The sequence below is a fragment of the Monodon monoceros genome, unplaced genomic scaffold, assembly GCF_005190385.1.
Source record: "Monodon monoceros isolate NGI ecotype Baffin Bay Population unplaced genomic scaffold, NGI_Narwhal_1 Super_Scaffold_20, whole genome shotgun sequence".
In the NCBI taxonomy this organism is placed as follows: Eukaryota; Metazoa; Chordata; class Mammalia; order Artiodactyla; family Monodontidae; genus Monodon; species Monodon monoceros.
Genome location: NW_021703777.1, coordinates 73,570,937 through 73,588,308, shown reverse-complemented (window position 1 = coordinate 73,588,308; position 17,372 = coordinate 73,570,937). Strand labels below are relative to the sequence as shown.

Here is a 17,372-nt window from a genome sequence, read left to right as displayed (position 1 = left end):
ATTCCTATTTATCTGGTACACAAAGCTATATGTCACTAAAAATTAGCACACACATTCCCCAATAATATTTTCTGCTGCTATTTTCCCGAGTCACAAGTCACTGATATTACATGGTAACCTGGAGAACACCACATTCCCAATTTTTTCCCACTTAATGTCTCCAAAATAATTATAACTTCAAGAACACTATCAGCCTATGGAATTTACATGCTCAATAAAAATTACCAGTCATAACAACCCACAGAATGGGAGAAAATATTTGTAAATGAAGCAACGAACAAGGGATTAATCTCCAAAATATACAAACAGCTCCTGTTTGGACATTTTTTAATACAATATAAAAAAAAAAAAACAGCTCAATCAGAACATCCGCAGAAGATCTAAATAGACATTTCTCCAAAGAAGACATAAAGGGGGCCAAAAATCACATGAAAAGATGCTCAACATCACTAATTACTAGAGAAATGCAAATCAAAACAACAATGAGGTACCACCTCACACCAGTCAGAATGGCCATCATTAAAACGGCTACAGGGCTTCCCTGGTGGCACAGTGGTTGAGAGTCCACCTGCCGATGCAGGGGACGTGGGTTCGTGCCCCGGTCTGGGAAGATCCCACATGCCATGGAGCGGCTGGGCCCGTGAGCCATGGCCGCTGAGCCTGCACATCCGGAGCCTGTGCTCCGCAACAGGAGGGGCCACAGCAGTGAGAGGCCAGCGTACCGCAAAAAAAAAAAAAAAAAAAAAAAAGTCTACAAATAACAAATGCTGAAGAGGGGGTAGAGAGATGGAGAAAGTGTGGAGAAAAGGAAACCCTCCTACACTGTTGGTGGGAATGTAAACTGGTACAACCATTATGGAGAACAGTAAGGAGGTTCCTTAAAAAATTACATATAAAACTACCATATTATCTGGCAATCCCACTCCTGGGCATATATCTGGAGAAAACCATAATTTGAAAAGATGCATGCACCCCAATGTTCACTGCAGCATTATTTACAATAGCCAAGACATGGAAGCAACCTAAATGTCCATTGACAGAGGAGTGGATAAAAAGATGTGGTACATATATATGATGGAATACTACGCAGCCATAAAAAAGAATGAAATAATGCCATTTGCCACAACACGGATGGACCCAGAGATTGTCATACTAAGTGAAGTAAGTCAGACAAAGACAAATATCACATGATATTGCTTATATGTGGAATCCAAAAAAATGGTACAGATGAACTTATTTACAAAACAGAAAAAGAGTCACAGATGTAGAAAACAAACTTATGGTTACCCAGGGGGGAAGTGGGGAGGGGATAAACTGGGAGATTGGGATTGACATATACACACTACTATGTATAAAAGAGATAACTAATAAGGACCTACTGTTATAGCACAGGGAACTAGACTCAATATTCTGTTATGACCTGTATGGGAAAAGAATCTAAAAATGAGTGGAGACATATATATATGCGCATATATTCACTTTGCTGTACACGTGAAACTAACACAACATTGTAAATCAACTATACACCAATAAAAAATTTTTTTAAATTACCTGTCATAAACAATTCTCAAGATTGGGAAAAACCCCCACCATTTTCAACCAAACACAAGCAGCCCCTGATGAAACTGCATAAGAAAAGGTCACCTGTGTCAAACAAAACTCAAGGTCTCTCACTTCATTAAACAACTAAAAGTAAACATATTTACCCAGTACAACAAGTATTTGGATTTTTACCAACCTACAAGAACATTTTACTATAGTCAATGGTTAGCTATGAAGATATGTATAAGCAATTTTTTTCCTTTTCCTGTAATATGAGAAACTAATGTAGTTAAAGTACTTTAAAAATCAATAAGGGACTTCCCTGGCAGTCCAGTGGTTAAGACTTCGCCTTCCAATGCAGGGGGGTGCAGGTTCGATCCCTGGTCGGGGAGCTAAGATCTCACATGCCTCGCGGTCAAAAAACCAAAACATAAAACTGAAGCAATACTGTAACAAATCCAACAAAGACTTTAAAAATAGTCCACATCAAAAAAATCTTTAAAAAAATCAATACATAATAGAAGACAAATTTAATCAAACAAAGTGATGATGAAAAGTGTGTCATGGAGCTAAATGATAAGCCTAAAGATCTGTATAACAATATAGCCTAAAGAACTGTGTAATAGTACAACCAAAAGCACCTGAAGTAGGTTAAGTAGGTTATTTTCTTTTCTTTTTTAACTTTTTAAATTAATTTTTATTGGAGTATAGTTGCTTAGTAGGTTATTTTCTAAAGTTAGGTTATTTCCAAGACTTCCTTGGTGGTCCAGTGGGTAAGACTCTGCACTCCCAACACAGGGGGCCCAGGTTCAATCCCTGGTCGGGGAACTAGATCCCACATGCATGTCACAACTAAGAAGTCCACAGGCCACAACTAAGAGTCCACATGGAGCAACTAAGACCCAGTACACCCAAAGTAAATATATAAATAAATATTTTAAAATAAATAAAGTAAGGTTATTTCCTAAGTATGTTTCTCATTGTTTATAAAGCACTGTGCAACAGGAATAAAATGCAAGCCACATTTTTAAAAAGGAAAAAGAAACAGATGAAATTAATTTTAATAATATATTTCACTTATCCTAACATATTCAGATTATTATTTCAACATGTAATCAATGCTAAAAAATTATTAATAAGATAATTTATCCTTTTTTTTGTAGTAAGTCTTTGAAATCTATACTTCACAAGTAAAACATTCTGAATTTGGGCTAATCATATTTCAAGTGCTCAACAGCCACATGTAGTAGTTCCCATACTGGACAAAGAACATCTATAACATAAGTGGGTCAAATACAATTTCTAAAGCACAGTTATATAATCAAAAAAAGCCCTAAGTATCTAAGCAAAAGCAAATGTCTTTAGCATAATCTTAAAGGCAGATGTAGGTATACGATCAGGTCAAAATATAATAGTAACAGTTAATACTTACTGAGCATTTCAGTAATGTGACAGACACTATTTTAATTGCTTTTCAAGCATTATCTCATTTGATCAAGCACAAAGGCTTCTGATGTAGGTACTAGTAATACCCCATTTTACAAACAAGGAAACTAAGACACAGGGAAGGTAAATGAAGGTTTAACCCAGGCAGGAGGTTTTACTCAAGAGCTCATGTTCTTAAACACTACGCATGCTATGCTGTAAGGAAAAAAAAAAAGTTGGTTTATAAAAGATAAAATATGCAATAGTAAAGAAAATTGTTTCTTTTGGAATTAACAGGTTTTTAAAACTGAATCATATCATATAATCCTTTTCCACAAGAAGCTCCAAACTCCAAAAAAAAAAAAAAAAGTACAATTTTATTACCACAAATATTTTATTTAACCTTATACTGATAAATTGTTGTTGTGGGTTTTTATTTATTTTTTTTTTGGCCACGTGGCATGTGGGATCTTAGTTCCCCTTACCAAGGATCGAACCCATGCCCCCAGAATTGGAAGCATGAAGTCTTAACCACTGGACCTCCAGGCAAGTCCCAATATACTGATAAATATTTATTTCTACAATATGAATACTTATTCATAACCAGCATTGAAATTTTGTATGTAGTTTTAGCTTAAAAAAAGAATAAAAATTATTTTATGGTCAAGAAATTTCTAGTTAGTTTATTAATTTCAAGAAGCTGCACTTTTCTTTTTGTGAAACTCATTATATTTCTGATTTTATTATGCTAATTTTATTGCAGACTTCTTTTTAACCGTCTCATTCTCTTTTATGATGGGAAGGAAAAGGGCTTTTCTCCCATTCACCTATCATTCCAAGGCATAAAAAAGTATGAGAAGATAAAACAGGCAAAAAAACAGCTAACTTCTTTCCTGTATCTCAAATCCAGGAAAAAGCAGAATACTATGTAATACTGAACATCATATGAGATAGATATACTGTACCCCAAGAATTTTTGCTAAGACAAGATGACAACATTCACTTTCACATGTACATACCCTTGGCAGGGTGATATAAATACTGTCTAATGGTCATAAAAATTTCAGATAAGATGATAGTTAGTTATCTTTTCAGAAAATAACATTCGAAAATACCTGGTCTGAAATAAACAGTCCCGTGTTAAAGAAAACCTGTGATCAGAGCTTAAATTGTTTGACCCTTCTGTGTACCTAAAATCACAAGATAACGATAGCCTTGATCCACAGTTGAAGGCCATCGCTGTCTGCACACTAACTTTGACGTTTTCAGGGTGTCACTGGAAAGCTTGATCACACCACCTTCGGTTACATAATAAACCTATCACCATACTGGTTTTAGTATCCCTCCCACATATTCAAAACTTGACAAAGGTGGCCAGATGTAAGAGGGAGCATTTTAATGGAAGAGCGCATTTGCACAACGTGCCTGAACAGATATTTAGCAACAGAACAGAAAGGTTCAAGAGTCAATCTGCCACAGGCCATAATGAAGAAATTTATCTCAGCTTACAGAAAATATGTTCATGTCACTTAGATTTTCTCTTTGGTCATTTAAACAACTTTATCAAATATGTAAATGTTTCAGAGAGCCTACAAAGCTTCATCTGTGGGCTTCTTTCATTTTTATTTTGTCCTTTTGACAGCCTGTTATTTATGTTTCAGGCACTGGGTCTGGCCCTTTCATATGCATCATCCCATTTTTTCCCAACTAGCCTATTCAATTAGTGTTTCTGCTTTACAGAAAGAGAGACAGACTCACTGCCCTTTAGCCCAGTCACACAGCTGTTAGATGGGAACTAAGGATGTACCCTCCAGGCAGGGCTTCTGACCTTCCAGTCTCAGCTTCCTTCTACAACTCAAGGACTTCTTTCCTGTTTCATTCCCTACTTACTGACCAATTTATCTACCATGAGTACCTTCATACTCTCAAGCCCATACGTGAAAGCAAATTCCAATAACATTAAAACATTAAAGGTGGGGATTCCCTGGTGGCTCAGTGGTTAAGAATCGGCAGGGGACACAGGTTTGAGCACCGGTCCGGGAAGATCCCACATGCTGCGGAGCAACTAAGCCTGTGCGCCACAACTACTGAGCCTTTGCTCTAGAGCCCGCGAGCCAAAACTATTGAGCCCACGCCCCACAACTACTGACGCCGCGTGCCTAGAGCCCGTGCTTCGCAACAAGGGAAGCAACTGCAATGAGAAGCCAGCGTACCGCCACAAAGAGTAGCCCCCGCTCGCCGCAACTAGAGAAAGCCCGCATGTAGCAACAAAGACCCAACGCAGTCAAAAATAAATAAATAAAATAAATTTTTTTAAATTATATTAAAAAAACCATTAAAGGTTAATTGTATGGTATGTGAATTATATCTCAATAAAGCTGATGTTAAAAAATAAAAAAATTTTACATGTAAGCATGCTAATGACATCAGCTCTCTAATTATCCTAATAGTAAACCATAGATAGCATGGCTGAATGAAGCCCATAGGTAATCCAAAAACCTAACCTATAACTCATCCCCAAAATGTTTATAGATCAGTCCCTAACTATTGCTAACTTTTAAGACTCTCATTACTTCACTCGTAGATTACCATAAATGCCTCAGCCTCCCCAATTATGATTTTTCTATTCTCCTTCCCACCTTAAATACTAGCAATCACTCTTAAATACTATTTTCATCATTCTATATCTGTTCAAAAACTTTAATGGTTCCCTTTTCCCTGCTATGTGGAATTCCTCTGCCTAGCTTTCAAGATCTTCCCTAAACTGGCTTCATCACCTCTCATTATTCCTCATCATGTGGGCAAGCAATCTCTTCAGTGTCCTGCGAATACATCAAGCCTTGTGCTGGATGCTGTGCTTTAAATAATCCCATCTTATTAACCAGACATGTTCTTTCCCTCCATCATGGGCTCATCCATCAAGGGTTAGATCAAATCTTACCCTCTCCATGAAGCCCTCTCCCTGACTATTGTATATTGCAGCCTCAGGCAATTCCTATAGTACTTAGGAGTCTTTAATCATCTTTGTATCCCAGCACCTATTAATCATCTTTGTATCCCAGCACCTAGTATCTAGGACAGAAAAGACAATCAATAAATGTCTGTTGAATGTAAGTTGTAACATGCTGTGTCAAAATAATTGTGGTTTTTACCCTGTCTCTTCAAACCAGGTGTATTCACTTCACTAGCAATACAAGTAGCAGAGTGCTAAAAATAATGGTGTCAGAGGTTTTCCTTAAGATGAACAAACTAATGAGGTATCACATGCTCTCATGGCCCCTTTAAGCAATTTCTATATAGGAACTGATAAAACAGGTTCTGTGAATTTGAAGATGGTCTCCTCTAGGAGTTAACAATGCTAAAATCTAAATGACTTTATAATGAACCCATCTAAGTGTTTTTTCCTAAGATGACAATATAATTCAGGGTTCCTCACCATAAAAGAATACTATCTATGAAACAATTATTTACACTATGATATCTTAAGATTAGTGTACATTTATAAATGTCTTATTTTCTGACCACTCAAAACAGCTCAAATAAATATAAATACAATAACAATCATTTTTTTTTAAAGCCAATGCTAAAATCTTTTGTGTCACCAGAGAATATAAGGAATTCAGGTCACATCTGTGCTAGATTATAAAGCACAAATATGAACAGTCATTATATACTTAGATTGTTATGACTTTAACACCCAAGATAAAAAAACTTACATTAAAAAGTTTTAAAACAACCCAATAATATTTGAATATATGATTCAAGACAGAGCTTCAACATATATGCTTCAATATACAGCACTTTAAAAAAATTCTAAGAACCAATTCCCCTGTAATTGGCCCTTAACTCACAGAAAATGCCAAAGATAATTACAACCTTCCCCTGGTAAATATAATTCAACAAACCAAAAAAGGCAACAGAAATTCAGTTCAAAGTGAAGGAGGTACATTTAGATACCAACGAGAAGCTCAAGAACATAACACACACTGCACTTTTTTCTAAAACAATAAACACAGTCGGTACCCTTACCTGTTTCTGAAATGTATGTAACAGGATCCTGGTGTCGAATTTTAGCAGGTTTAGAAGACAGTGGCAATTTTTCTGGTCGCTTTTTGGAGTTTTTTACCTGCACTGTCTCCTCTGATTCTGAATCTAAATGAGAGGAAAATTAAAACTTTGAAAAGAAATAGTATAATATAGTGTGTCTTTAAAGTGGGTTTTTTTGTTTTGTTTGTTTTTTGGCTGTGCCATGCATCTTTCAGGATCTTAGTTCTCCGACCAGGGATCAAACCTGGGCCCACAGCAGTAAAAGCACCAAGTCCTAACCACTGGACCACCACAGAATTCCCTTAAAGCGGTTATTATTAACCAATTCCTCAAGACCCTTTTCAAGGCAAATCTCTTTTATAAATTCTCATAGGCTGCCTTCTATCCAGTGTTAAGCCTTTGTATTACTTTTCTGTTGCTGCTGTGACAAATCACCACAAACTTAGTGGCTTAAAACAACACAAATGGGGAATTCGCCGGCGGTCCAGTGGTTAGGACTCCGTGCTTCCACTGCAGGGGTCACGGGTTCTATCCCTGGTCAGGGAACTAAGATCTCGCATGCCGCATGAAGCAGCCAAAAAAAAAACAACAAACCAACACAAATGTATTATCTCACAGTTCTGGAGGTTGGAAATCCAATTTGGGTCTCACTGGGCTAAAATCAAGCATCAGGATGGCTGTGATCCTTTCTGGATACTATAGGGAAGAATCCATTTCCTCACCTTTCTAGTTTCTAGTGACTGCTAGCATTCCTTAGCTCACGGCCCCCACTTCCTCCATCTTCAAAGCCTGCAACATTAGGCAAAGTCCTTCTCATGCTGCCATCTCTCTAATTCTCTAACCTTCTTCCATAGTCAATCTCTCTCTAAATCTCTTCTTCTGCCTTCCTCTTCTTTGTGACCACATTGGGCCCATCCAGATAATCTCCCTACTTTAAGGTCATCTGATTATCAACCTTAATGTCACCTACAATTTTAATTCCCTTTTGCCACGTAACCTAACATATACACAGGTTCTAGTAACTAGGGTGTGGACATCTTTGGGGGCCATTATTCTGTCTCCCACAATCTAATCACCCAGAGCACTTAAATATAAATCAAGACAAAGTATAAATACCTAGTATACGTCTGGAATACAATAGAGGAGTTTCAGAAACTTTAGTGTCCTTCCTCTTCCTCTCACCATGCATTTTTAAATCCTGTCTCATATTGTTCTAAAATGTATCAAACAATTAAATTTCCACTTTCCCAAAAGATGGAAACTACTGAGAAATGGTGATATGTACTTATTTCAAATTCTTTACAGTTCTATACAGCAGTAAAAGACTCACGATAAACACTCAAGTACTTTTAGAAAATGAGTCAGAATCTTTGCTACCACTGTCAAAATCCTAACAATCTATAAATGCTTCCTTAGGTTACATTTCTAATTTTAAGAATTCATACCAAATAGATCTTCTCCAAAAAAAGCAAAACCTAAAACTTCCTGAGTTCTACCATTATTTTAACATATCATAAAAGGCATGCATAAAAGTGTATGTTCCCTATCTTAAAAGGACAGTTGATCCTTGAACATGGGTTTGAATTGCACATGTCTACTTATACACAGATTTTTTTCAATAAATACGTTGGAAAAACTTTTGGAGATTTGCAACAATTTGAAAAAAGAGACAAACCACGTAGCCTAGAAATATCGAAAAAGTTAATTAAAAAGTATGTTATGAATGCATAAAATATATGCAGATACTAGTCTATCCCTACATAGGTATAAGGTGATCTTTAATATAAAATTAATGTGTTAGTTTTCTGTTTTGTAACTTTGCTTTCAAAGAATTACATTACTATACAGTATGCCTCTCTATAACTGGAGAAACTGCGTATCAGCCTATCTATCATCACAGGTGAGTTTTTTTTAATGTAACAATGTTTCCAATACTGTATTATGAATATGACTGTAATACTGTATGCCAAAATTTTATAACAGATTCATGCATTAGTGCATAGGCTAGGCTATCACGAAGCAATTGTATCAACAACACTAGGCTACCATAAAGCAATCATACTGCTGCTTCTTCATTATCAATGCATGAATCGTTATATCTGTAAATAAATACGAACTTCCTTTTCACATTATCTTTTCATTTTTGATGTCTAGCATTAGTAATACATATAACATCTACAGACTTTTGTATCATATTAGACAATGTTGATGTAGGTACTAAGAGATGATTCATCTTGTAAACAGATGACATAAACTTACGGTATCAAAAATACAGTACAGTACTGTAAAGGTATTTTCTCTGCCTTAAGATTCTCTTAATAACACCTTCTTTTCTCTAGCTTACTTATTGTAAGAATATAGTAAAAATATATATATAACATACAAAATATGTATTAATTGACTTTTTATGTTATTGACAAGGCTTCTGATCAGCAGTAGGCCATTAGTACTTAAGTTTTGCAGGGAGTCAAGTTATATGCAGATTTTCAACTACAAGGGGGGTTGAAGCCCCAACCCTTGCATTATTCAAGGGTCAACTGTATATTCAAAGTTTTTAAATTGTGTTTGTTCCTTTTTAACTGCAACAAAAAAGGACCAGATCAAAAGCAAAAAAATTATATTTTAGATCTTTGTTTCTAAAGCAACATTTTACGGCACTATTTTTCAAATTCAGTTTCTAAGAACCTCAGCTGAAAGAGAAGTTAATATGAATATTTTAAAAAATAAACATACCATATTCAAAGTAAGTTTCAGACATGCTGTATATACTATCTCCCCTCCTGAACAAAACTTTAATATATTAACATATTTCGGCTCTGATAAATTCTGTAGTGTAATAAAGTTGTTTTCAACTTTACTTGAACATAGAACCCTCTTCTCACAGCACCTGTTAACATCATAGAGAGCTGTGTGTCTCAGAACGTCAGTCTGGAAAACACTGTTCTAACAGATATAAAATAGTTTTTAAACTTGAAAGCTCCTCCAAAGAAATATTACCTGAATCATAGATGATCCTCTTTTTCTTGTTTGGTTGCTTCTGTTTGAAGTCATCTTCTTTACAAGAACGATTTACCTATAAACATCACAGTATAATTAGAACACAGAGAAGACCATATAACTTACCTGTTTTTTCCTCATTAGATTTGGGCTCAATAGTTCACAACTAAAGGAACGCTGCCCCCCCCCCAGGAAACACTTCTGCTTGTCATAACTGGGGTGAGGGTGTTACTTGCATATAGTGGGTAGACGAGGGATACTACTAAACATCCTGCAATGCACAGGACAACGAAGAATTATCTCCACAACGAAGAATTATCCTGCCCCAAATGTCAGTAATGCCCGAATTAGGCTAAAGAACAGGCCAGACCCATCACCAAAAAGATAAGAGATAACAGATGCTGGTGTGGATGTGGAGAAAAGGGAACCCTCGTGCATCGTTGGTGGGACTGTAATCAGTGCAGCCACTATAGAAAACAGTATGGAGGTTCCTCAAAAAATTTAAAATAGAACTAACTACCACATGACCCAGCAATTCCACTTCTGAGAATATAACCAAAGGAAACAAAACACTAACTTGAAAGGGTATCTGCACCCACATGTGGTAATCACTGTGGTAATCATTTCATAATATATGTAAGTCAAACCATCATGCTGTACACCTCAAACTTATACAGTGGTGTATGTCAATTATTTCTCAATAAAACTTGGGGCGGGGGGAGGAGCAGGGGAGAGAATAAGCCGGATAATAATTGCATCAGATGGCAAAGGCAGGATCGTAGAAAATGCTATATTATTATTCATTTCCACTTTCAACACTAACCTATGTATAACAAAGAGTAAAAGGATATCAGATATTACAAGGCAAGTGCTTCCTGAAAATGAAAAATTGAGACAGAAATAAAAGCTAAGGAGTTGTGGGCCTATCACTACTCATTGCCTGGTGGAAAACTAAATAAAACCAAGGCAAAGGGTAATTAATATTTATATTTTTTAGTTATATACACATTTCTAACATATTCATAAGGTATTACTAATATTTTGTATTTTTTATTTTATATATTTTGTAGTTATACATCACATTTCTAACACATTCAAATTTTCCCAAAAAAAAATCAAGAAAGCAGACAGCGAAAAAACTGACTATAATCAATTACAAGGTAGAAATATGTTTCTATCCATTATAATAAAACTTCAAAAACTTAAGCACAAAAAAAAAAAAAAAAACTTAAGCACAATCAACTAGCTTGGAAGAAAATGAGATGAATAAACCACTGTAATTCAAATACACCACCAGACTAGAGGACAGGGTTAGAAACAATGACAATAATTCAGAAGTGAGAGAAAGGGGTATCCCAGGAGGGAGAGAGCCACAGAAGGGGTGTTCCAAATTCTGTCAGTAAACTTAGCCCAAATCTGTGGCTGTCTCCTGAACTATATATGCACAGAAAAACTCGAAGCGCCCAGCTAAGGTTAAAAAAAATTGAACAAAGATTTCCGATGCTGCCCATAACAGAGTGGACAAGAGTTTGGAGTTTGAGTTCAGGCAGGTTAACTGCCTGCTAAACTAAAAGAATTAACACTCTTTGGAGGAAATAACAGAATCCAAAGTTCCTACATTGTAAAATTCACACTATGCAAGGTAAATCCAAAATAACCAGATGTACAAAGAAATAGGAAATGTGACCTGTGATGGTTACTTTTATCTGTCAACTTGACTGGGCCACAAGGTGCCCAGATATTTCATCAAACAAGATCAAATAGAATTTGCCTTGCTAGGTTTTAGACTTGCTTGGCACCTGTCACCCCTTCTTTCTTCTGATTTCTCCCTTTTGAAATGGGAATGTGTATTCTATGCCTGTCTTACTATTATATTTTGGAAGCGCATGCTTTGTCTGGTTTCACAGGTTCACAGCTGGAGAAGAATTTTGTCTCAGGATGCATCATACCTAAGTCTCACCCATATATGATTTAGATGATATTTAGATAAGCCTTTGGACTTCAGACTTTAGAACTGGTGATGCACTGAATTAAGACTTTGGGGGGCTTTAGAATGGAATAAATGTATTTTGCATGCAAAAAGGACATGAATTTTGGGGTACCATTGGCAGATTATGGAATGAAAGCTTGTATCCCCCCAAAATTCATACATTGAATCCCTAACCCCCAGTATGGCTGTGTTTGGAGATGGAGTCTCTAAGGAGGTAATTAAGGTTAAATGAAGTCATAAGGGTAGAGCCCTGATCTGACAAGTTAGTGTCCTTATAAGAAGTGAAACCAGAGAACTCATGTGCATACACTCACTCACTCTGTCTCTCAACCTCTCTCCCCACGTGTTCACACCAAGGAAAGGCTATGTGAAGACTCAGCAAGAAGGGAGCCATCTGCAAACCAGAAAGAGAGCTCTCGAGAGAAACTGAATTGACTGGAACCTTAATCATAGACTTCTAGCTTCCAGAACTGTAAGAAAATAAATTCCTGTTGTTTTAAGTCAGCCAGTCTATGGTATTTTATGGTAGCCCAAACTGACTAATACATGACCCACAGACTCAAGATAAAAGGCACTAAACTGAGATGAATCCAGACGTTAGAATTAGTAGGCAATGCTAGAACTGAAAAATACAATACTTAAAACAAAATATTCACTGCATAGGCTTAATAGCAAATTGGAGATGACAGAAGAGTCAAAGAACTTGAGGACAGTAATAGAGAAATTATCCAATCTGAAGTACAGAGGAAAAAAAGAATAAAAATGAATAAGCTGCAATGATCTGTGACGCAATTCCAAAATTCTTTTTTTTTACATATTTATTTATTTATTTTGGCTGCACCGGGTCTTAGCTGCGGCACACGGGATCTTTAGTTGCGGCGTGAGGACTTCTTAGTTACAGCATGCAAACTCTTAGTTGCGGCATGCATGCAGGTTCTAGTTCCCAGACCAGGGATCAACCCGGGCCCCCTGCACTGGGAGCATGGAGTCTTACCCACTGGACCACCAGGGAAGTCCCGTAATTCCAAAATTGTAATGTGTATATAATCGGAATCCCATAAGAAGAGGAGAGAGAGAATGAGGCAGAAATATATTTGAAGAAATAATGGCAAAAGTTCTCAAATTTGAAGATATAAATTTACAGAGTCAAGAAGCTCAGAAACCCTAAACAGTATAAACACAAGAAAATCACACACAGGTATACCATGGGCAAAGCTGAAACCCAAAGATAAAGAGAAAATCTTTTAAAGCAGCATGAGAAAAATAATACATTACATACAAGAGAATACAACATGACCACTAACATCTCACCAGAAAAATTGGAGGCCAAAAAAAGAATGGGACATTTTTAAGTGCTGAAACAAACTGTCAATCCAAAACTCTATATCCAGCAAAAATAGCCTTCAAGAATGAAGGCAAAATAAAGACATTTTTAGATAAACAAAAACTTACAGGATTCATTGCCAACAGATCTACTCTCCAAGAAACGCTTAAAAAAATTCTTCAGGTTTTAAGAAAATGATATTAGATGGAAATTCAGATCTTCAATAAGAAATGAAAAGCACTAGAAGCAGCAAATACATAGTTAAGTATAAAAGATCAATTCTCCTTTTATTTATTTATTTTTTTGCAGAGCAGAAAACTGAGGTTTTTATTTTAGTCTCACCTAAGAAATAAAAAAAATTATGTGTTTAAATTATAATTTATTGATGATTTTGATGGTTTGCTTATTTTAAATTATTATATGTATTTGTTTATAATTTTAATCTTATATATTTTTAAAATTTTGTTTAATTTTGTTTATCTTATTAATTTAAGGTAAGTTTTTATTGAGAAATAATTGACATGTAACATTATATTAGTTTCAGGTGTATAACATGAAGATCTGATATTTGTATATATTGCAAAATGATCATAAGTCGTTAACATCCATCACCACACGTGGTTACAAATCAATTTTCCTCTTTTAATTTCTTCAAAATAAGGTCAGTTTACAGCAATAATTATTACACTGAGTGTGGAGTATTAATATATGTCAATATAAGACATATGCCAATTAGGGCATAAAGGATGGGGTGGTGGTAATCAGACCTGTAGAGTTGCAGAATTCTTACATTTTACACAAAGTGGAACAATATTAACTCAAATACACTATTGTAGTCATTGCCTGCTTTTCATAGCGACGTTATATCTTAACTTCTCTGAGGCCCAAGGAGGACAGGAAAAAGAATAAAGCTTTCCTCCAAAGCCTTCCCTCACCAGAAGCCCAATACCATTCACCTGGCACTCCTGTCTTTATGAGCAAATTTTGGTCTTAAAACACAAAGTTTTAACAACTAAAAAGGGTTCCATGTCTAGCGAAGGAAAACACCAAGCTATGAATGCAGTAAGATATATTAACCAGAAATAAGTAATACCTTATTACTTTTCTTCTTCCTCTGCTGAGTTGAAATCTATATTTACTCGAGGCTCCAAATATATCAAATCTCAGAACTGAGTTTATTTTATACAATTCAATATTGTATCTGGAAAACTGACCTTGATTTCCTTTATTCCTTTCTTCGCTTTTCTGGTTTCTTCAGCAGACTTCGTTTTCTCATTCTTCTTTGCTGTTTCACTTACAACTTTCTTTCCACTTGGTATAACCCCAAAGAATTTTCGAATATCCTAGAAGCAAAAAAGGAGAATCATAAACAAACATTAACTGCAAAAAATTCTAATTTCAATTGTAAAAAGGAACAACTCTCCACACACACTGGTTTACTCTCAGTAATTTCTTCATAATGAGATAGTTCCACGTGTGCAGCAGCATTCTTTCTATATGCAAAAGTTAACTGATAAAATTACCTCAGTTAAAAATAATGTGTCCAGGGACTTCCCTAGCAGTCCAGTGGTTAGGACTACTCACTTTCACTGCTGAGGGCCCGGGTTCAATCCCTGGTTGGGGAACTCAGATCCCGCAAGCCACGTGGTGTGCATCCCCCCGCCCCCCAAAAAAGATTTAAAAACTAGTGTGCCTAATGAAAAGTAATATTAATTCTCAGAATCTGGCCAAAAACAGGGCAAAAATAAACAAAGGAAATTTTTCCTAACGACAGCACAACTACTAAAGAGGCAAGTAACAAGCATTTATTGATCATGCATGCACATACCCCATCATCTCGGGCATAGTAGATGAAAAGACAAAGAGTTGAAGAACATAATCCTTGCCTATGGGATTTTGTTTTTAATATTTATTTATTTATTTGGTTACACTGGGTCTTAGTTGCGGCAGGCAGGCTCCTTAGTTGCACCTCCAAGGTTCCTTAGTTAAGGTATGCATGTGGGATCTAGTTCCCTGACCAGGGATCGAACCCAAGCCCCCTGCACTGGGAGCACGGAGTCTTATCCACTGTGCCACCAGGGAAGTCCCGCCTATGGGATTTATACTCCAGTTTGAGAGAAGAATAACTCTCAGAACACTGATCATTTAAGACCTTAATAACTAAGAACCTTGAAATTATTTTCCTTTACGTGATTTTTCCAAATTCTGAAGAAAAAATTTTGACTACAATACTTTCTTCAATTACTCTACCCCGTGTTAAACAACAGAATCAAATTAATCATACTGAAACACTTACAATGTAATTTACAATTAATATCACTCACCTTTCTTACCCTTCGCACACATATTCTTCTCTACCCTTTTATATTTTAGCTTTGAAGAAACTGTGGTATAGAGAATAGGGAATTGACCTTAGAATGAGAAACCTCTGGTATGAATCTCTGCTCTAGTGCCTTCTAGCTGGGTGACCCTGAGCAAGTTACTTTAATCTGTTTTCTCATCAGTAAAGTGAGACTAATACTCTCTACACTTTATGAAGATTAATCATGCATCTGTCACAATATTGGCTCAGTAAAAACTTCCCTTCTCTCTCATTTATGAACTATTATCCCTTCATGTCACTGAAACAGCTCCATTTACAGTTGTCTCTGCTCACAGGCAAGGGTATAAGGAACAAAGTATAGTGAGAATTTGGGATCTGAATTCCAAAGGATGGGCTCAAGAGCCTGTTGTATTGTTTTCCCTATTCCTATCCTTAATGGTCATAAGCCTGAGTCTTCAATTCTTTTTACCTGTTCCAACCTATCTCTAGTGTAGTGAGGAAAATGCCTGTTAAAAGTACTTTACCAAGTGTAAGTAAGGTAACAACTTTTCTCCTAGATCCTGGCAGTAATTGTCAAACCCTTAAAATGTCAAAAATCCCAAACAAATGTGTTATACAAAGACACACACACACACAGCTTTGTGGTTAAGGCAATAAAGAAAACAGATAAATGAGGTACACAGACATGTTAATTTTTTTTGAAAGGTTACAGACTTCCCTAGTTTTATATCCTCTTTTGTAAATTTCTTAATATAAAAAAGTCACAAATCCATCCTAATAAAATCTAAGTCTAAAAAATACTGTTAAAAAATAAATAAATAAAATAAATAAAAAACACTGTTTGCAGAATGGATACCTCAATTATGAAACTGAGACATCTGTGTCAGGTGCTAAAGAAAAGTTAGAGGAATAAGAAAGCCAGAAAGCCACAGTCTTCCATATAATTTGCAAAGAATTGAGTTTGAGGCTAACAACTACTTACTTTATTGCTTCTGGAGGAAATGAGAGTTTCACATTGGAGTTTCACTTTTGAAATGACCAAGTGAGTCTTCATTCAAACAGTGGTGATTTTTTAAACACATACAAACACATACACACACACACACACATACACTCACACAGCACACATGTACCATGGAAATATCAAAACTAAATATTAATAATCAGCTTAAAGTCAATGGTGGTTTTCCATCTGTGTTGGAACCACAAATACTTAAAAAAGCAAGAGGAAGAAAACAAAATATAATTCAGGAAATGGAACTGTTGGTAACGTTGAGCTCTCTGATTTTTGTCTGTTCCATACTGCCAATCCTCAGCACTGTTGCCACCTTTCCTCCCTAAGTAATTCTTCCTATTCACAACCCCTTTCTTTTCCTTTCCCTTTATTCTACCCTACTCTCCCACTCCCCATGCCCTTATACTCTGATGGCAGCTGAAAAATTAAATTACAGCATCCTGATCTAACTCAATATACATTAAAAATCTAAACTTTTGGAAAAGAATTTACATCAGAATGAAAGCGATTCTACTCACACCTTTTTAGGGATTATCTCCAGTGTGAGCAGCCATCTGCTGTATGAACATTTAAGAGCCAAAGGTCACCAATTTGACTTTAATTTATAGTGTGACTTCACCTTACTCTTAATTCACATTCCCTGCCTGGTATTCCAGGTCTTCGAAGACTAGTGACTAATCAAACTTCCAAATAATGGATCTAGACATCA

At 36.0% G+C, this 17,372-nt stretch overlaps 1 protein-coding gene across 3 annotated transcripts in view; it reads right to left on the bottom strand.

Moving 5' to 3' along the window:
• RFC1 (replication factor C subunit 1) overlaps positions 1–17,372 on the bottom strand; it is an 83,108-nt gene that overhangs the window by 52,228 nt on the left and 13,508 nt on the right. For all 3 annotated transcript variants that reach the window (XM_029234604.1, XM_029234602.1, XM_029234603.1), the window contains exons 2-4: positions 14,540–14,668; positions 10,012–10,087; positions 6,997–7,119 (exon numbers count right to left, since the gene is read on the bottom strand). In XM_029234604.1, coding sequence (XP_029090437.1) covers positions 6,997–7,119; positions 10,012–10,087; positions 14,540–14,668 — 328 coding nt within the window. The remainder of the gene's footprint in view (positions 1–6,996; positions 7,120–10,011; positions 10,088–14,539; positions 14,669–17,372) is intronic.